The 21,083-nt window shown below is 54.9% G+C and overlaps 1 protein-coding gene across 4 annotated transcripts in view; it reads right to left on the bottom strand.

Annotated features, from left to right (window-relative positions):
* The window catches only part of KCNN1 (potassium calcium-activated channel subfamily N member 1), a 47,078-nt gene extending 26,064 nt beyond the window's left edge, over window positions 1-21,014 (bottom strand). For 3 of the 4 annotated variants that reach the window (XM_055236700.2, XM_055236701.2, XM_055236702.2), the window contains exon 1: window positions 6,087-6,307. In XM_055236700.2, coding sequence (XP_055092675.1) covers window positions 6,087-6,254 — 168 coding nt within the window. In that variant the 5' untranslated portion in view covers window positions 6,255-6,307. Of the gene's footprint in view, window positions 1-6,086; window positions 6,308-20,851 lie in introns of those variants that run through there. The other variant, XM_063616357.1, reaches the window with a different exon arrangement.
* Window positions 21,015-21,083: the final 69 nt, after the last annotated feature.

Genomic DNA, 21,083 nt, shown 5'->3' with positions numbered 1-21,083 from the left:
TAATTGCAGCTACTTAGGAGGCCAAGGCAGAAGGACCGCTTGAGGTCAGGAGTTCGAAACTGGCCTGGCCAACATGGTGAAACCCTGTCTCTACTAAAAATACAAAAATTAGCCAGGCATAGTGGGGCATGCCTGTAGTCCCAGCTACTTGGGAGGCTGAGGCAGAAGGATCTCTTGAACCCAGGAAGCAGAGGCTGTAGTGAGCCAAGATCATGCCATTGCACCCCAGCCTGGGTGGCAGAGTGAGACTATGTCGCAAAAAAAAGAAAAAGAACAAAGAAACTCCAGAGCTGGGCCTAGTGGTGCACACTTGTAATCACAGCTACTTAGAGGCTGAAACTGGAGGATCACTTGAGCCTGGGAGTTTAAATCCAGCCTGGACAACATTAACAAGACCCGATCTCTAAAAAAAACAAAAACAAAAACAAATAAAATAAAACACCAAACTCTTCACTATGGCCAAGGGGCCCTCTGTATCTGGTTCCCACCTATCTCGTCCTTCTTACTCTCCCCAGACCCAATCCCTCCAGCCACAGTGGTCTCCCAATCACCAGATTCCAACAAGTTCATCCTTCTCTGAGCCCTTGCACAGGCTGTGCCCTCTACCTGGAACACCCCCCTACCAGCCCCCTGCCTGCAGACTTTTTGTGTATCCAAGCACCTAGAACAATGCCTAGCAAACAGATGACACTCAGGAAACACTTGCTGAATGCTGGAAGATGAAATCTACCAACGGGCTTGCCTGGGAGGATAGGGTGGCTAACGGTATGCTTAGAAGGTGGTTTTCATCTGAGCTCATCCTCTTCCAACCTTCAGACTCTTGGATGAGTTAACCTCACCTCACTGTGCCTCCTGCATTTGTAGGCTCCTGCACTATGGCCTATGGGACATTAGGGACCCCGGCTGTGGCTACAGAGATCCTGAGGCTCCCTCCTGCCTGGGCAAGAGGGGATCCATAATCTTCAAACAGATTCCAGGACTAGTGTGGCAATGCAGGATTTAACTCCAAGATCTGGAATCGATTCTGCAGGGCTTTGTAAGACATAAGACATGCTTGGCTGGGCTCTATGATCTCAGGCCAGCCTGTTTCCCTGCCAGGCTATCTGAAAAGCACCCTGTGTGATTACAGAGCAATGTCCTGTGGCATCATGTGTGAGAGCAGGGACCTCAATGATGGTGACACAGTCATCATGCTCACCAAAGCACTGATGAGGCTGTATGAGTCTCTGGATCCAACTTGTCAGATTCACCCCTGCCCTGCCCAGCCCAGTATCTCAGACCCTCAAATTGCACTCCTTGCCTGCTCTGTAGCCCAGGCTGGAGTGCAGTGGGGCAATCCTAGCTCACTGCAGCCTCGGACTCCTGGGCTCAAGCGATCCTCCCACCTCAGCCTCCCAAGTAGCCAGGACTACAGGTATGTGCCACCACCCCCAGCTAATGATTTATTTTTCCGAGATCGGATGAGATCAGATGTGTTCAGGGTGGTACAGCCATAGATGATTTATTTTTATTTCTAGTAGAGATCAGGCCTTGCTACAATGCCCAGGCTGGTCTGGAACTCCTGGGCTCCAGTGATCCTCCCTCCTCGTCCTCCCAAAGTGTTGGGATTACAGGCATGAGCCACTGTGCCCGGTCCCAGGCTCCATTCTTTAGGTAAATGTTCTCCTGAATCCTAATACTGCCAAGAAGTGGGTCCTGGGATTTGATCAGTTGTACATATGGGGAAACTGTGGCATGATGTTGTGAAAGAACCTGCCTGGGCCGGGCACAGTGGCTCACGCCTGGACTCCCAGCACTTTGGGAGGCCAAGGTGGGCAGATCATCTGAGGTCAGGAGTTCGAGACCAGCCTGACCAACATAGTGAAACCCTGTCTCTACTAAAAAGACAAAAAATTAGCCGGGCGTGGTGGCCCATGCCTGTAATCCCAGCTACTCAGGAGGTTGAGACAGGAGAATCGCTTGAACCCGGGAGGCGGAGGTTGCAGTGAGCCGAGATCATGCCATTGCACTCCAGCCTGGGCAACAAGAGCAAAACTCTGTCTCAAAAAAAAAATACAAACCTGCCTGAAGACACACCTTCTCCTTGCAAGGAAGATTCTGGACCTGGCTCCTTTGTGAGATTTTCCCAACAAGCTGGGCAGGGGTGGGTGGAGGGCCAAGTGTTATCCCCTTTGAAATGGTCACAACAGCATGCAATGGGGGTCCCCCATGTGCCAGACCTGGGAGAAGGGTTGGGGGGCAGCTGTGTGCACAGGCAGGACACTTGCCACACGCACTGGGGGTGACAGACTAACAGATCATCATTCCAGGACACAGCAAGATGAGCCACACTGGCTGGGCGCGGTGGCTCACGCCTGTAATCCCAGCACTCTGGGAGGCCGAGGTGGGCAGATCACTTGAGGTCAGGAGTTTGAGGCCAGCCTGGCCAACATGGCAAAATCCTGTCTCTACTAAAACTACAAAAATTAGCCAGATGTGGTGGTGGGCACCTGTAATCCCAGCTGCTTGGGAGGCTGAGGGAGAAGAATTGCTTGAACCCCGGAGGTGGAGGCTGCAGTGAGCTGAGATCATGCCACTGTACTCCAGCCTGGGCAACAGAGTGAGACTCTGTCTCAAAAAAAAAAAAAAAAAAAAAGAGCTACACTGCTGGGTGGGACATGGGTGACTTTGGCCGCCGCACACATTGCAGGACCACCTATGCCTTTGTCCGGCACCCTTCACACTGTCTGTCCCTCACCATGTGTCTCCAGATACTGGTGCCAGCAAACAGGAGTGCAAGAATCATTCCTTCGTGGCCGGGTGCGGTGGCTCATGCCTGTAATCCCAGCACTTTGGGAGACTGAGGCAGGTGGATCACCTGAGGTCAGGAGTTTGAGACCAGCCTGGCCAACATAGTGAAACCCTGTCTTTACTAAAAATACAAAAATTAGCCAGGCGTGGTGGTGGGCACCTGCCATCCCAGCTACTTGGGAGGCTGAGGCACAAGAATCACTTGAACCTGGGAAGTGGAAGTTGCAGTGAGCCGAGATCATGCCATTGCATTCCAGCCTGGGTGACAGAGTGAGACCCTGTCTCCAAAAAAAAAAAAAAAAAATCATTCCTTCAATGGTCAGGTGACCTCATGAGTCTCAGAACTTGTCCCACCCCTTCCCACCCTCACCCGTCACATCAATCAGGCTGTGGTTTCCTGTGACCAGGCACTTCACAGCTTGTAAGGCCTGACCTCCCGCAGGCCCAGCACTTCCCAGTTTATGAGGCCCAGCCTCATGTGGCCTGGTACTTCCCAGTTTATCAGGCCTGACCTCCTGCCGGCCCGGCACTTCACAGTCTATAAGGCCTGGCCTTGTGGGCCCAGCATTTGACAGTTTATGAGGCTGACCTTGGCCCTGATCTTTTCCTAACCTCACAAATACTTAGGTGGGCCTTCTGCTCCAAGGCTCAAACCCCTGCCTAACGCCTGAACATCTGCTGGCTACCAGGTGGGGCTGGGAGCTTGCACTAGGGTGCACACAGGGACCCCAGATCCTGCCCTCCTCCAGGGGGCCCAGGAAAACCCAGGCACTCCTTCCACCATCCCTGAGGGTGCAAAACTTCCCCAGCTGGGGATGGGGGGCACAGGGATGAGAAGCGGGTGGCCTGGCAGACAGAACCCAGAGGGGGTGTAGGCCTCCGAGGGCCTCTGCAAACGACCTTCCGAAACGCACCAATGAAGATGCAATTTGGGGATGTGACTCAGCCACCCGACGCATGGGCCAAATTCAGCCGTGTGTCTGCCATGTTCTTCCTCGCCTGGCAGCCGCGTCCTAAGGTGCCCTGGGCAGGGAGGGGGTGGGGAGGAGGAGAGAAATGGCAGGTGGCTTCCAAGAGGGTGGAGGGATGGAGGGGTGGAGGGGTGGAGGGGTGGAGGGGTGGAGGGCTTTCCCGGCACCTACCACGTTACTGTGGACCGGGCTCTTACTGTGCTTTGAGCCTGAGATCAGGACGATCACATTTAATCCCTATCACCACCGGTGAGCAAGGTGGCATTCCCATTCCCATTTTACAGACGGGAGACAGAGCTCAGAGAAGCTCAGCACCTTTTGCACAAGGTCATCCAGCCAGGAAAGGCAGGGACTAAATTAGTGCCATCCAGGCGTGGCAGATGGCAGGGTCTGCTTTCTGGGAGGGGAAACGGCCTGGTCCTGCCCTCGAGAAGCCACCAGCTTGGAGCACAGAACTGATGAGTGCCTGGGCCTTCCCCATTCCTGGGTACACATCCCCTCCCCCACTGCAATCTGGGCCTAACACTGGAGTCCCTGGGACCCTCAGGGATTCCCAGAGACTCAGGAGCCCCTGGGAACCCTCAGCCAAGGTTTAGATGTCCATGAAAGGGTATGTTTTTCTGGGTAACAGCCCTGGGTTTGCCAAGTGAGGAATACCACCCTATTAGCTAGGTATACACCTATAGTTCCAGCTATTCGGGAGGCCGAGGCAGGAGATCACTTGAGCCCAGGAGCTCGAGACCAGCCTGGACAACTAGCAATATCCCGTTTCTAACAAACAACAAACAAACGTCCTACAGGGTGTATTTGGGTTGGAAGGTCTTTGATATTGCTTTACTTTTACTATTCTGTCTGGTCATGAGAGCTCCCTTCCCTGAAGCCTGGGGTAGGGGGGATGAGAAGAGACCCACTTCCACACCATCCCTGGAGACACACACTTCTGGGGGAATCTGGTGGGCCTAGGGGGACCCAAGAGAGCTCTTGAGGAGAGGATGAGGGTAGCAGGGAGCAGGGATGATGGGTCTTTAGATTCCCCACCAAACAGGACATGGGGAGAGACAGAATCCCAGCCAGGCCCCCAGGGCCCTCCAGCGAGCATTTTTACAAATGACAGGTTGGTTGAGGCAGCCACTGAGGAGGGGCCCTAGGTACCTCTGCCAGGGAGCAAGTTACTGCCTATTCCTCAGCCACCTGCTTTGTAAAGATTCCTCATGGTGCCTCCCCCCCACCCCCCCACTACAAGGGTTGGTGTCCAGAACAGAGTGAGAACTCGCATGGCAAATGCTTTGCAGGCTGTAAGAGCTTGGTGCCATTGATTTCTGTTCTTCAGAACTGGACCAAGAGAAGGTGCTCCCTGCCCCTCAATCCCCAAGGCAGACCGCCCCTGCCCCCCAGATGCACATCCAGGGGCTTCCGGGTACCACAACCAGATCAGCACACAGCAGAAACTTCTGGGACATGTGGGCCTGTTGTGGGTCCCCAGCGGGTGCAGCCAGAGTCCGGGTGTCCCTGCTGAGGTTGAGGAAGGTCTCCGAGGATCCCCCTTCCCGCCACCACCCCCACCCCTCTCCTCCCCCAATAATCCTAGGGCCCTAGATCTGCAGGGCAGGCAGACACTGCCTGCCCTCCCGTCCCATGGGCCGCCCAGGAGCCAGTGCAGCAAGGCGCTGGCTGCCCGCCCAATCCCCCCATCACCACCTGCCAGTAGCCTGCCAGCAGCCAGCAGGGTGCAATTAGCCTGCTCTCCCGGAGGCTGCCTCCCTCGGGGGCCCTCCATTCTGATGCATCTCCATCAGCCTTTCCGCTCAGACCCCAGCCTCGGGAATTCCCATCTGCTGGCCAGCCCTCCAGAACAGCAGGGGCAGTGCCCCGAGCTGGGTCCGGGACTTCTGTCCGGGGAGAGCTGGAAGACCCGGTTCCCTGACCCCTCCCTGAGTGCTCCAACCCCTGGATCCAGGGGCCAGTGGTGGGTCACCTCCCTCCCATTCCCAAGTCATTGCGGGTCACTGTCCATCCCTGAGAGCTCCCCGACATCCAACCCGATCTATGGAGTTTGGAGACTCACAGCTCTGCCCTCCCCCAAAGTGAACCCTGCACCCTCCCCCTCCCAGGATGGGGGTGCGTGGATCCTCACTCACTCGGGCAATGTACATGCATTCATTCCCCCCACCTTTCCTGTGTCTCCTAGGCTCCGGACCGCACGGAGACCCTCCCTCTTGGCCCCTGCCCCAAACCGCGTCCCCCTCCGAGACGTGCCTCCCTCCTTGGGCGCCCCGAGCTGCAGACCCTGGATCCTCCCGCACCCTCACCCATCCCACCCTGTACCTGCGGGGCTCGGCCCGAGCGGGCGGACAAGGCTGGAGGGGAGAGGGTCCCGCGCGGCCGCGGACAACCGGTCGGGGGCCGGAGCCGGGGTCGCGGACGGGGCGGGCAGCAGCGAGCGGGCGCGGGGCCCGGGGGCGGCGGGGCCGGGGGCGGTGGCGGCAGGCGCATCCCCCGCCGCCCAGTCCACGGGCCCGGCGGGGGGCGAGCGCCCGCCCGGGCCGGGAGAGAAGGGGGCGGTGCGACGCGGGAGCCGCCGCCGATTGGCCGAGCCCGGGTTGGCACCGCCTTCGACGACCCCGCAAGCCCCGCCCATATTTAAAGATCCCACATTCCCCGGCGCCCCCTGCAATCCCCCAGCATGCGGCTGGTCTTCGAACTCCCCCTCTTGCCCCGTGCGACGGGGAGGACCTTGGTGAAGCTCCAACCCCCGCCCCCAACAGCCCTCCGGGCCTCCTAACTATACCCCCTCCCCAAAATTAGGTCCCAAACTTCAGCTGCTCTGTCAACCTTTGCACGCCTGGGAATGTCCTCCCCGTAAGCATCAGCTGAAAGACAACTTTGCAAAGCGACTCAATGCCTGCCCCTCAAACGACCTCCTCCGGGGTCTAGCTCTGCATAGGGGAGCCTTGAGGGGGACTAGGGTGATTGCAAGTTGGGGGGTGCCTGGGAGCCAGGTGTAGGGGCTTCCAGGGGTGGGACCGCGTACATGCCGGGGCACTCGGTTAGAGGCCACCTTCTGTGGGAGGAGAGAGGCCCGTCTGGATCAGGCCACCCAGTCCTAACCCCCAACACCCATTTCCAGGATGACAGGAAGCCAGAGCCCCAGGGAGTTTGGGATCACCAGGGCTGGGGGTCGCCAAAACAGTGCTCCTTCCCCCAGCACCCAGGCTGAACTTGGCCGACTCATTCATTCAAAGTTAATGGCGGCTCCAGGGAGCTTTGGAGACCAGTGGGTAGGGAGCTCTTCCTTCCTCCTCTTCCAGTCTTACTGCCTCTGCCTCTGCCTCACCCTGTTCCCACCAAGCTTGAGGTGACTGTGTTCAGCTCTGTCCCTCACCAGCCTGGGGGCTTCCTGGAGCCAGCAGATCCCACCCCCTATCTCTCTCCCACACCCTCCATCTGTTTTCTTCCCAGCCCAGAGCTTGGGCCCAGGTCAGGAACATCTGAGTGTTTATTCCTGAGGGAGGCTGGTCTTCTGTGTTTCCTCTGCGGAGCTCAGAAAACAGTTGGACTGAATGAAGGAAGGAAGGAAGGAACGCGTGAATGAGGGATAGCTGCATGGGCTGAGGGTGGCGGTGAGTCACAGAGGAGCCAGGTGATGGCTCAGAGTCTCAGAGAGGACCTTTGTTCCCTCCCCTGGAGAGCTTGTTCCTCATCCCAGCCTGTCCAGACTGCTCTGCACAAGGCCCGGCCGTGGTGACAATGCCCAGGGCTGTGACAGTCAGGAAATAGAGGCCTGGGTGGTCCCGGTCAGATCCACAGAGGTACCAGGCGAGGCCAGATAGGATCAGTAACAGGGGACTGTTACACCAGTGACCTGACCAGACACAAGCAGCTTTGAGAGTCACTGCAGAGCAAGAAAGGGGTCGTGGGGACCCCAAAGGGGCGGGTTTTCAGCCACACCTGAGAACCAGCCACCCCTCTTGCATCTCTCCACTGACTCACCAGCACTCCGACCTCCAGCCAAGCCTTCTCAGTCTCCCCTTGTCACGGTTCCCATCTCCAGGCCTTTGCACTTGCTGTTCCCCTGCCTGGACCACCAGGAGCCCTTTCTAAAGCACAACGTTGGAGCCACCCACAGCTCCCTCAGGATTGGGCACATCCCTGAACCACATTCAATGCTCCTGGCCCCTGACAGCTCAACCCAGCCCTCGCAGGGGTCCCTGAGCCACAAGAAGCATACCATGCCCACAGGCTGACCCTGGTCTGCTTGCACAGGCTGTAGCATCAGACGCTTTTTTTTTCTTTTGAGACAGAGTCTCACTCTGTCACCCAGGCTGGAGTGTAGCAGCATGATCTCCACTCATTGCAACCTCTAAACCTCCACCTCCTGGGTTCAAGCAATTCTCATGCCTCAGCCTTCCAATGTAGCTGGGAGTACAGGTGTGCACCACCAAACCTTGCTAATTTTTGTAATTTTAGTAGAGACGCGGTTTCACCATGTTGGCCAGGCTGGTCTCGAACTCCTAATCTCAAGCGATCCACTCCCAAAGTGCTGGGATTACAGGCGTGAGCCATCGTGCCTGGCCAGATGCTTTTTGAATTCAAGTCTAACATGTAACTGTCCTGAAATTCACAAAAACATCAGCCACAGCACTCCACTGCCCCCAATCCCCTGCATCCCTGCCCACGCCCCTGTACCCACCTTCTCCCTCTGAAAAGACCTCTGCTTGTTCTCCTTTGCATTCACCTGCCCTGAGGGATCGGGGACCGCCCCCATCAAGAAATGGAACTTGGACAATCAATCTGGTGACCAACGGCCTTGCCTCCTACCTTAGTCAGTCCTGCCACCTGCTGGAATCCCACCCCTCAGAGACAAGGTCGGCAGCGTGAATGGGAGTCAAGGTTGGATGGAGGTGGGGCTTCTGGTGGGGGCCGTCTGGGTCTCCGTTCCAGGCAGAGCCTCTCACCAGCCCATGGTTGGCTGGAAGAGACCCAAGAAGCCTGCAAGTGAGCCTGTCAGGCAGCCAAGACGCCCCCGGGACTCATGCCCTGGGAAACTGCCTTGTGCACAGGCTGTGTCCTCTGCAAACGTCAAGCATGGTGGAGGTGGCTAGACAGCAAGCCCCTCCGCAGGGGGCCTGAGGGCTGGGCCTCTGGTCTCTGGGCAGTGACTAAGGGTTTGGGTGCAGGAGAACTGGAAGATGTTCACAGGAGCTGAGGGACACAAAGGTAGTGGCCTGAGCAGGGAGTGGCCTGGCCACACGAGCATCTCCCTACACCTCCATCCCCAGCACCCCTCCACATGTGCATCCACCGAAATCTTGGACCCAGCCTAGGCTGCCTGGATGGAAGCTGGAACCTGGGCCCCAGTGAGTGTCAGGATGGCAAGGGTGAGTAAGATATTCACTCATTCAGCCATTTATTTATTCACTGATTCATTCATTCATGCACTAATTCATTCATTCATTCACTCACATATCCACGTAGCCCCTTCTCTGAGCCTGGTGCTGGGGAATGCAGCACCCTAGAGAGATACAAACCGTGCCCCTCTTGAAGCTGGCTTTCTAAAGGAGGGGGACAACCCTCTCCAAAAAGGGAAATAAAACTGAGAATTTTAGATACACAAAAGTACTGTCCAGCCTAGGCAACATAGCGAGACCCCGTCTCTACAAAAATTTTTTAAAAATTAGCTAGGCGTGGAGCCATGTGCCTGTAGTCCCAGCTCCTCGGGGCGGCTGAGGCAGGAAGATCACTTGAGCCCAGGAGGTGGAGACCGCAGTGAGCTGTGATCATGCCTCTGCCCTCCAGCCTGGGAAACAAAGCAAGACCCTACCTCAAAAAAAAAAGTATCATTAAGAGATCCAATAAAGTTGAAAGAACTAAGAATGAGGACAGGTAGACTTGAGTTAGGGTGGTTGGGGAGGTCTCTTAGAAGAGAAATTTGAGCTGGGTGTGGTGGCTCATGCCTATAATCTCAGCACTTCGGGAGGACAAAGAGGGCGGATCACCTGAGGTCAGGAGTTCGAGACCAACCTGGCCAACATGGCAAAACCCTGTCTCTACCAAAAATACAAAAAATTAACTGGGCGTGGTGGTGGGCACCTGTAATCCCAGCTACTTGGGAGGCTGAGGCAGGAGAATTGCTTGAACTTGGGAGGTGGAGGTTGCAGTGAGCCAAGAGTGTGCCACTGCACTACAGCCTGGGCGACAGAGTGAGACTCTGTCTCAAAAAAAAAAAAAAAAAAGGCAGCCGGGTGCAGTGGCTCACTCCTGCAATCTCAGCACTTCGGGAGGCTGAGGCAGGCGGATCACAAGGTCAGGAGATCAAGACCATCCTGGCTAACACGGTGAAACCCCATCTCTACTAAATATATAAAAAAATTAGCCGAGCAAGGCATGGTGGCGGGCGCCTGTAGTCCCAGCTACTCTGGAGGCTGAGGCAGGAGAATGGCGTGAACCCAGGAGGCGGAGCTTGCAGTGAACCGAGATTGCGCCACTGCACTCCAGCCTGGGCTTGACAGAGCGAGACTCCGTCTCAAAAAAAAAAAAAAAAAAAAAAAAAAAGGCTGGGTGTGGTGGCTCACGCCTGTAATCCCAGTACTTTGGGAGGCCAAGGCAGGCAGATCATGAGGTCAGGAGTTCAAGACCAGCCTGGCCAACATAGTGAAACCCCATCTCTACTAAAAATACAAAAAATTAGCCGGGCGTGGTGGCGCTATAATCCCAGCTACTCAGGAGGCTAAGGCAGGAGATCGCTTGAACCTGGGAGGCAGAGGTTGCAGTGAGTCGAGGTCACGCCACTGAACTCCAGCCTGGGCGACAGTGCAAGACATCATCTCAAAAAGAAAAAAAAAAAAAAAAAAAAAAACAAGATCTGGAGTGTTGGCTCCCTCGGGCTCCTGGGAACTGCAGGGGCAGGAAGGGGAGAGGGAAGACCAGGGTGGGAGCTGGGGCAGGTGTCGCAGAGGGCTTGTCCTGAGCTCTCAGGATTCAGGGACCTGGGATTCCTTCTACCAGCATCTACTGAGCACCTCCTGTATGCAGGACTTGTACTCTAAGGCAGGGACACTGTGGTGATAAAGACACACAAAGCCCCCCAAACTCCCAGTTTCAGGCCAGAAGACAAGACCGGCTTTGATATGATAAATACACAAGGGCCCTGCAGACAGAACACGGAGGAAAAAGGGGCACAGGATGGGAAGGGAGGGACTGGGCCTGATCCTCCCCGGTCCTCCCCATGGGCTGCCTGCTATGTTCTCAGCCCTAGAGGAGGAGGTGGGAGCCTGGGGGTGACAGGCAGGCAGGGTAGCAGTTCCATCATAAGCAAGGAGTCCCCAAAAGCATCCAAGGCTGTCAGGGAGCCCCTGTCATGCCCACCAGCAGCCCCACCCTGGGACTGTCCCGTCCTGTCCATTCAGACATGAGCGCCCCTCCCTCCTCACGCTCAGGCTAGAAGGTTCTAGCCTCCTTTCTCTACCACCCCCACATCCAGTGGGTCCAACCGATCCCATAAATTTGCTTCAGGGCACCCCTCTCTCCTCACTGTGGCAGCCCCCTAGAGGAGCAAAGGTTTGACTCCAAAGCCCAATGTCTTTCTACGCAGGTGGACTGGTTTGAATGGTATGCCTCCAAAATTTGAGTCCTCCCCAGAACCTCAGACCTTATTTGAAAATAGGGTTTTTTTTGGCCAGGCTCATGCCTATAATCCCAGCACTTTGGGAGGCCGTGGCGGGTGGATCACCTGAGGTCAGGAATTTGAGACCAGGACCAGCCTAGCCAATATGGCGAAACCCTGTTTCTGCTAAAAATATAAAAATTAGCTGAGCCTGAGCATGGTAGCATGTGCCTGTAATCTCAGCTACTAGGGGGTGCTAAGGCAGGAGAATTGCTTGAACCCAGGAGGAAGAGGTTGCAGTGAGCCAAGATTGTGCCATTGCACTTCCAGCCTGGGCAACAGAGCGAGACTCCGTCTCAAAAAAAAAAAAAAAAAGAAAGAAAAGAAAAGAAGGTTTTGTTTTGTTTTCTTTTCTTTTGTTTTTGAAGCCGGGTCTCACTCTCTCAGCCAGGCTGGAGTGCAGTGGTACGATCATGCTCATTGCAGCCTCTGTCTCTCGGGCTCAAGGGATCCTCCTGTTTCTTTTTCTTTTCTTTTTGTTTTTAAATGTAGAGACGAGGTCTCATTATGTTGCCCAGGCTGCTCTTGAATTCCTAGGCTCAAGTGAGGCTCCCACCTCGGCCTCCCAAAGTGCTGGGATCATAAGCGTGAGCCACTGTGCCTGGCCTGGAAATGTTTTTGCAGATGTAGTTAAATGAAGAGCAGGTCATAGTGGGTTAGTTCTGACTCTGATCTAATAACTGGTTTCTGGGTTTTTTTTTTTTTTGAGTCAGAGTCTCACTCTGTTGCCCACGCTGGAGTGCAGTGGTACAATCTCGGCTCACTGCAACCTCCGCCTCCTGGGTTCATGCAATTCTCCTGCCTCAGCCTCCTGGGTAGCTGAGACTACAGACGTGCACCACCACAGCCGGCTAATTTTTATGTTTTTAATAGAGACGGGGTTTCACCATGTTGACCAGGTTGGTCTTGAACTCCTGGCCTCAAGTGATCTACCCACCTCGGCCCACCTGATGAAGAGGGGCTCATGGTAGATTAGGGCCGGCTGTGATCTAACAACTGTTTTTTGTTTTTTTTTTTAAATAAGAAGCCCATATGAGGATACAGATGGACAAACAGGGAGAAGGTCATGTGAAACCAGAGGCAGAGGTGGGGGTGACACAGCCAAAGAACACCAGGAGCCACCAGAGGCTGGAAGAGGCAGGAAAGGATCCCCCCTGAGAGCCTCCAGAGGAAGGCGACACCACCAACACCTTGATTTTGGACTTCTGGCCTCTAGAACTGTGAGAGCACAACTTTTTGTGTGTTTTTCTTTTCTTTTTTTTTTGAGACAGAGTTTTGCTCCTGTCACCCAGGCTGGAGTGCAGTGGTGAGATCCCAGCTCTCTGCAATCTCCGCCTCCCGGGTTCAAGCGATTCTCCTGCCTCAGCCTCCCGAGTAGCTGGGATTACAGGCACCCACCACCACGCCCGGCTAATTTTTGTATTTTTAGTAAAGACGGGGTTTCACCATGTTGGCCAGGCTGGTCTCGAACTCCTGACCTCAGGTGATCTGCCCACCTTAGCCTCTCAAAGTGCTAGGATAACAGGCGTGAGCCACCCTGCCCGGCCAACTTTCTATGGTCGTAAGCCATCCAACTCATGGTCATTTGTGGTGGCAGCCACAGGAATGAAGGCAGTGATTGTGGACAAGGGACTAGTAACTCTGAGCCTCCATTTCTTCTGCAGGGCAATGCTAGGGCCTCATTGGAGGCCAGTGGCATGAAGTTCAGCGCTAGCACTCCATGAATGCTTACGGCTGCTACTGGCCTGACCATTACCCGAACTATTTCTTTTTCTTTTTTTTGTTTTGTTTTTTGTTTGTTTTTTTGAGAGGGAGTCTCACTCTGTAGCCCAGGCTGGAGTGCAGTGGCACTGTCTCCGCTTACTGCAACCTCCGCCTCCTGGGTTCAAGCAATTCTCCTGCCTCAGCCTCCTGAGTAGCTGGGATTACAGGCGCCCACCATCACGCTCGGCTAATTTTTGTATTTTTAGTAGAGACGGGGTTTCACCATGGTGGCCAGGCTGGTCTCAAACTCCTGACCTCGTGATCCGCCCACCTCGGCCTCCCAAAGTGCTGGGATTATAGGCGTGAGCCACCGCGTCCAGCTGATCTGGACTATTTCAAAAGCACCTCTTGAAATCTGTCACTGGGGTCTAACCTCCCCCAGAGTCCCCCACCTACAGGGAATCTTTTTTTATTTTTAAGAGCCAGGGTCCCATGGCTCACGCCTGTAATCCTAGCACTTTGGGAAGCCAAGCTGGGCTGATTGCCTGAGCTCAGGGATTCAAGACCAGCCTGGGCAACATGATGAAACCCCATCTCTACTAAAATAAATAATAAATTTAAAAAATATAACCGGGTGAGGTGGCTCATGCCTGTAATCTCAGCACTTTGGGAGGCCGAGGTGGGCGTATCACGAGGCCAGGAGTTCAAGACCAGCCTGGCCAACATGGTGAAACCCCGTCTCTACTAAAAATACAAAAATTAGCCAGGTGTGGTGGCAGGTGCCTGTAATCTCAGCTACTTGGGAGCCCGAGGCAGAGAAACACTTGAACCTAGGAGGCGGAGGTTGCAGTGAGCTGAGATTGCACCACTGCATTCCAGCCTGGGCGACAGAGCGAGACTCTGTCTCAAAAAAAAAAAAAAAACAAGACCAGCGTGGCCAACATGGTGAAACCCTGTTTCTACTAAAAATACAAATAATTAGCCGGGCGTGGTGGCGCATGCCTGTAATCCCAGCTACTTGGGAGGCTGAGGCAGGAGGCAGGAGAATCGCTTGAACCCGGGAGGCAGAGGTTGTAGTAAGCCGAGATCATGTCATTGCACTCCAGCCTGGGCGACAGAGCAAGACTCCATCTCCAAAATAAATAAATAAATAAATAAATAAATAAATAGGGCCAGGTGCAGTGGCTCATGCCTGTAATCCCAGCACTTTGGGAGGCCGAGGCGGGTGGATCACGAGCTCAGGAGATCGAGACCATCCTGGCTAACATGGTGAAACCCCGTCTCTACTAATACAAAAAAAATTAGCCGGGCATGGTGGTGGGCACCTGTAGTCCCAGCTACTTGGGAGACTGAGGCAGGAGAATGGCGTGAACCTGGGAGGCAGAACTTGCAGTGAGCCAAGATAGCACCACTGCACTCCAGCCTGAGTGACGAGGCAAGACTCCGTCTCAAAATAAATAAATAAATAAATAAATAAATAAATACAATTTAAAAATAAATAAATAAAATAAAAATTAGCCGGGCATGGTGGCAGGCACCTATCTGTAGTCCCAAGCTACCCAGGAGGCTAAGGTATAAGAATCACTTGAGCCTGGGAGGTGGAGGTTGCAGTGAGCTGAGATTGCATCACTGCACTGTAGCCTGGATGACAGAGCGAGACCCTGTATCAAAAAAAAAAAAAAAAAAAAAGACAAGGTCTCCCTTTGTCTTGCAGCAGTCTGGAGTGCAGTAGTGCAGTCAGAGCTCACTGCAGCCTCGATCTCCTGTCCTCAAGTGATCCTCCCATCTCAGCCTCCTGAGTAGCTGGGGCTACATGCATGTGCCACCATGCCTGGCTATTTTTTTTTCCTTTTGCAGAGATGGGGTCTTGCCATGTTGCTGAGGCTGTTCTTGAACTCCTGTCCTCAAGTGATCCTCCTACCTTGGCCTCCCAAAGTGCTGGGATTACAGGGATCTTTCTTAGTTACAAATCTGATCATGTTGCCCCAGATTCTGGGTGCTCAGTGACCCTCTGGCATTTGAGCAGTTAGATCCCACATGACCCCAGCCTTATCTGCTGGCAAACTTCTACTTGACCTTCCAGACTCAGCCCAAAGAGCACCTCCTCCAGGATGCCTTCCCAGGTTTCCCCAAGCACAATGAGTGCTCCCTTCTCTCACAGTAGCGCCTTGGCATGAGATGGAAACCTGGCCACATTTCATCCTCCAACCCCAACCCAGTCCCAGAATGTGCCCACTTTTTTCCATCTGAGGCTCTACCCTGGTACCAACCCAGCTGAAACCACCAGACATCTCCCTGGCCTCCACTCTGGGCTCCTGCCACCTCCACTCCTGCCCTGCTCTCCACAGCAGCCACAGGGCTTCTGAAAATCTTAACTGAGACCATGCCTCTCCCCTGCTCACACACCTGCCATGGTTCCCCATTGCTCTGAAGTCCACACCCTCACTGCAGCCCCTGAGTTCCTTGTAGCTTGGCTCCTACCTGCCGACCTTCTTGCCTTCATCTTCCTCCTCTCTCCCACTCACTCTATTCCAGCCACAGCAGCCTCCTCACTGTTCCTCAGACACGCCAAGCTCATTCCCACCTCAGGACCTTTGCACATGTGGTTCTCTCTGCTGGGTATGCTGTTCTCCCAGCTGTCAGCGGGCCACTTCCTCCTCTTCCTTCAGGTCTCAGCTCAAGATCACTGCCCTAGAGAGGCCTCTCTGACTTTTACAAGAGGCTTCCCTGCTCCCCGGTCACTAATACATCCTCATATTCTATTTTCTTCCTAACAAAACAATTTTCTTCCTTCCCTACCTCCCTCCCTCCCTTCCTTCCTTCCTTTTTTCTCTCTCCCTCCCTCCCACCCTCCCTCTCTCTCTTTTCTCCCTTTCCCTTTCCCCTTCCCCACCGTCCCCTCTCCTCCCCTCTCCTCTCCTTTTTTCTCTCTCTCCTTTCCTTTCCTTTCCTTTCCTTTCTTTCCTTCCTCCTTCCCTCCCTCCCTCCCTTTCTCTGTTTTTTTTTTTTTTTTTTTGAGACAGAGTCTCGGGGTCTCGCTCTGTCGCCAGGCTGGAGTGCAGTGCCGCGATTTCGGCTCACTGCAACCTCCAGCTCCCTGGTTCAAGTGATTCTCCTGCCTGCCTCAGCCTCCTGAGTAGCTAGGATTACAGGCACTTCCGACATCACCCCTGGCTAATTTTTCGTATTTAGTAGAGACGGGGTTTCACCATGCAGGATGGTCTCTATCTCCAGACCTCATGATCCGCCCACCTCAGCCTCCCAAAGTGCTGGGATTACAGGCACGAGCCACCACACCCGGCCCCCTTTCTCTCTTTCTCGCTTTCTTTCTGAGGCAGAGTCTCACTGTCACCCAGACTACAGTACAGTGGTGCAATCATAGCCCACTGTATCCTCGACCTCTTGGGCTCAAGTTATCCCCCCATCTCAGCCTCCAGAGTAGCGGGGACCACACGCATGCACCACCCCACTGGTTAATTTAAAAAAAAAAAAAACTGTAGAGATGGGGTCTTGCTACATTGCCCAGGCTGGTCTCAAGCTCCTGAGCTCAAGTGATCCTCCTGTCTTGGCCTCCCAAAGTTCTGGGATCATAGGCATCAGCCACTGTATCCAGCACAAAACACTTGCTTAATTGATGCCCCATGAAATTCCACAAGGGCTGACCTGGGCTGGCCTTTGTCCTTATTGCATCCCAGCATCCAGCCTAGGGCCTGGCGGACAGTAGCTAGCTTGCTCAGTGTTTGTCGATTGACTAAATGACCACCACCTCTGTTTTCTCTACACCCCCATGGGCAGCTTAGTGCTGACCCTGGATGTCAGTCAATGTTCACCAAGGAGGCCTGGCTCAGTGGCTCATGCCTGTAATCCCAGCACTTTGGGAGGCCAAGACAGGTGGATCACCTGAGGTCAGGAGTTTGAGACCAGCCTGGCCAACATGGTGAAACCCCGTCTCTACTGAAAATACAAAAATTAGCTGGGCGTGGTGGTGCATGCCTGTAATCCCAGCTACTTGGGAGGCTGAAGCAGGAGAATCGCTTGAACCCAGGGGGTAGGGGGCAGAGGTTGCAGTGAGCCAAGATCATGCCACTGGGCTCCAGCCTGGGCGACAGTCAGACTCTGTCTCAAAACAAACAAACAAAACTAAACTAAAAAAAAAAAAGTTCACTGGAGAAAGGAGCACAGGAACTGCCTTCCACCAAGCTGGCCTACCCTGGGGGCTATCTCCAGTGAGACCACGAGAGCCGGGAGGTAGAGACTGTGTGTGGCGGGGGAGGGGGGCGGGAGTGGTGGGACAGAGCTCTTCCAACCTAGCTCAACACCCCACTTCTAGGTCATCTGGCCTCTCTGAATAGGTTCCCCAACTCCAGTGATCAAAGAAAGTGGAGAGTAACTCCCTGGAGGCTCTAGAAAGCATAGTCCTTGCTATCATCATCATGATATACATGATATAATAATAATTATATTATTATTATTTTTCTTTCTATCTTTTTTTTTTTTTTTTTTTTTGGAGATGGAGTTTCACTCTTGTTGCCCAGGCTGGAGTGCAATGGCGCAATCTCAGCTCACTGCAACTTCCGCCTCCTGGGTTCAAGCGATTCTCCTGCCTTAGCCTCCCAAGTAGCTGGGATTACAGGCATGCAGCACCATGCCTGGCTAATTTTGTATTTTTAGTAGAGATGGGGGTTTCACCCTGTTGGCCAGGTTGGTCTCGAACTCCTGACCTCAGGTGATCTGCCTGCCTTGGCCTCCCAAAGTGCTGGGATTGCAAGCGTAAGCCACCACGCCCGGCCTTTTTTTTTTTTTTTTTAATTAAAGAGATGGGGGTCTCGCTCTGTCGCCTAGGCTGGAGTGCAGTGGCCATTCACAAGCATAATCATAGCTCACGGCAGCCTCGAACTCCTGGACTCTTGATACTCCCACCTTAGCCTTCCGAGTAGCTAGGACCACAGGTGCATGCCACTGTACCCAGCTTGTTATTATTTCAAAAGCTGGCACTTTTTCCTCAAGTCACCTTTTTTTTTTTTTTTTTTTGAAACAGAGCTTTGCTCTGTCACCCAGGCTGGAGTGCAGTGGTGCGATCTTGGCTCACTGTAACCTCTGCCTCCCGGATTCAAGTGGTCCTGCTGCCTCAGCCTCCCAAGTAGCTAGGATTACAGGTGCCCACCACCATCCCCGGGTAATTTTTGTATTTTTAGTAGAGACGGGGTTTCGCCATGTTGGCCAAACTGGCCTCGAACTCCTGACCTCAAGTGATCCACCTGCCTCAGCCTCCCAAAGTGCTGGGATTACAGGCGTGAGCCACCTAGTCTGCCCAGTTACCAATTTTTCTATCCAACCCCTGAGCCACCCCCACCCCCAAAGGCGACCCAAGTCTGGGACTCACTCACCCTAGGGTGCAGGGGTCTCCTCGCCGGGCCACTGCAAAGGGGCTGTCCCCTTCAGTCCTGCTGGTGACCACTTGACTGGGAGAAAGGGTGGCTGCTGCTGCCTTTCCTGTCCCTTTGAGATCTGTAATGATCAGACAGGGGGTGCGGGGTGGAGGCGGGGACCCAAAAGACTAGGGTGCAGACAGCTCCCGGACTACAATGGTCTTTTTTATTTTTTATTTTTTTGAGACAGAGTCTTGCTCTGTCACCCAGGCTGGAGTGTAGTGATGTGATCTCAGCTCATTGCAACTGCTGCCTCCAGGGTTCAAACAATTCTCCTGCCTCAGCCTCCCAAGTATCTGAGATTACAGGTGACTGCCACCATGCCTGGCTACTTTTTGTATTTTTAGTAGAGATGGGGTTTTGCTGTGTTGGCCAGGCTGGACTCGAAGTCCTGGCCAGAGGTGACCCACCTGCTTCAGCCTATTACATACAATGGTCTTTAGAACAGATCTGTGCTCCAGCTTGGTGTTGCTGAGCTGGGTCATCTCCTAAGCTTTCAGGAAGCTTAAGATCAGTGGCTTTATGGCTCCAATGGGGCCCTGGGCTAGCCCCACCTCTTCCATGTCCCCTCCCTAAGGCCACTCCTCCTTTCACTGGGCTCCAGACGCTGAATGCTTTATCTGTCTTTCCCAATGCTGTTCCTGCTCACCCCCTCACATTGCCCCTAGTTCCTTCACCATGGGGAGATCTAGGTGGGTAACATTCAGGGAGGTGACATTTTGTCACCCAGGGTGGAGTGCAGTCGCATGAACATGGCTCACTGCAGCCTTAACTTCCTGGGCTCAAGCGATCCTCCCACCTTCGGCCCCCAAGTAGCTTGGACTACAAGTGTGCACCACTACACCTGGCTAATTTTTTTTATTTTTTGTAGAGACAGGGTTTCAGTATGTTGCCCAGGCTGGTCTCGAACTCCTGAGTTTGCCTCGCCCTTCCAAAGTATTGGGATTACAGTTGTGAACTACCTTGCTTGGCAGACCAGCTGAACTCTTGCTCCCCAGCTCTGAAGCTGCCCTGGGGGCCTGTAGCTCCCTTGGGGTACTCCCTCCATCTATTTAGAGCTGTCTGCAGACGGCTTATAGAAGCACATGGTACCCAAGTCCGATCCTGGAGAAGGGGGCAGAAAAGGACACCCCATGGTGGGCAGGGGCAATGCCAGACCCCAGAACAGGACTGAAGGGGAAACTCCCAGCTGCCCTTTCTCTCACCAGCACCTGGGATCGGAGCAATGGTCACCTTGGATGGCTCAGGGGCCACCTGTTCCAGCCAGGGGGACTTGGTGCTGACCCTAGCCTTGGGAGGGCAGGGCCTTGTCCAAGGTCACTCAGCGGGTTGCTCCGTCGGAGTAAAAATTCTCTCCTCCGTGGCTCCAGAAGCTTTGACTTCCCCATCTATAAGCCCCTTCCCCCCAGGGATTTCCTTTGATGAGGTCTTGGGCAGCCTGAGGAGGCTGGGAGGGGGGGCACAGGGGGGACAAGAGGAGGTGAGATCTGGGAGCCCCGGAAGAGAGCGAGGCCGGGGCTTCTTGGCTCAGTCCTGTCTGGGTCTCTAGCCGGAGGAGAAACTTGGAGAAAGTAAGGAATCCCCCCAGTTCTGGGGCCCTGGCACCCCACGCTCAGGGTTAAACGGCGGCGGGGGCAGAGGATCCCAGAGCTGACCTCACCAGCTGGGTCCCGGGATTCGTGGATCTGACCAGAAACCTGCTCTGCCCCAGCCCAGCTGGATGACCTTGGCCGAGTGGTAACCCTCTCTGGGCCTCAGCCCCTCCTCCTGTCCGGGAGAGGGGAGGGGGGAAGGGAGGGAGCTTAGGGAAAAGAACAGGAACCCGGAGCCCAGCGCACAGTAGGCTGGCAGGTGGGGGGTTCCCTCCTACTGCGCAGCGGGGCCAGCACAGGGAATCCCCGCCACCACGCAAGGAGAATGGGAGAAACCTGAGGGGACAGAAAGGGAGGAGGGGGCAACGGGAACCAGCGCTCCTTTCCCCCCACCACTGAGGAGGGTGCAGGCGTGGAGGATCCCCATGTCCCCACCTTCACCTCGCGGAGGGAGGGCGATGTCTGCGCATCCCCAGACCTGGAAGCAGGAACCCCCTCCTCACAGGGCATGGGGGTGGGGTCAGGAGCTGACTCCCGGGATCGGTGTTGGAGACGGGGGTTGAAGAAGGGATGCCCCGCTCCTCCCGCAGCTCCCCTTTGAATTCCCGGAGTCGGGCAAGCTTTGACCAATCCGCCCACCAAAGAGAAGGGGACCGCCGCCGGGACCGAACGCTCCCCGCCGTGCCCCCCACTGCCACTCACCGGCCGGAGTCGGCCGCCGCAGCCGGAGTCCCTGCGCCCAGCCCGAGCGCGAAGACAAGTGCACGGCCGGGCAAGGGCGTGTGAGCCGGGAGGGTGTGCGCGCGCCGCCGCAGAGCCGACCCCCTCCCCGCCGACCTGGGCCCCGCCCCGCCGCCCGGGGAGGGGGCGCGGACCCCGCAGGCCGAGGGAGGCAGTCCGTCGCGGCCACAGCCCGGGCCCTCCCCCCCGCAAG

This window comes from Symphalangus syndactylus, chromosome 13, assembly GCF_028878055.3.
Source record: "Symphalangus syndactylus isolate Jambi chromosome 13, NHGRI_mSymSyn1-v2.1_pri, whole genome shotgun sequence".
NCBI classification, from domain to species: Eukaryota; Metazoa; Chordata; class Mammalia; order Primates; family Hylobatidae; genus Symphalangus; species Symphalangus syndactylus.
This window is presented reverse-complemented; position numbering and strand designations above follow the sequence as displayed.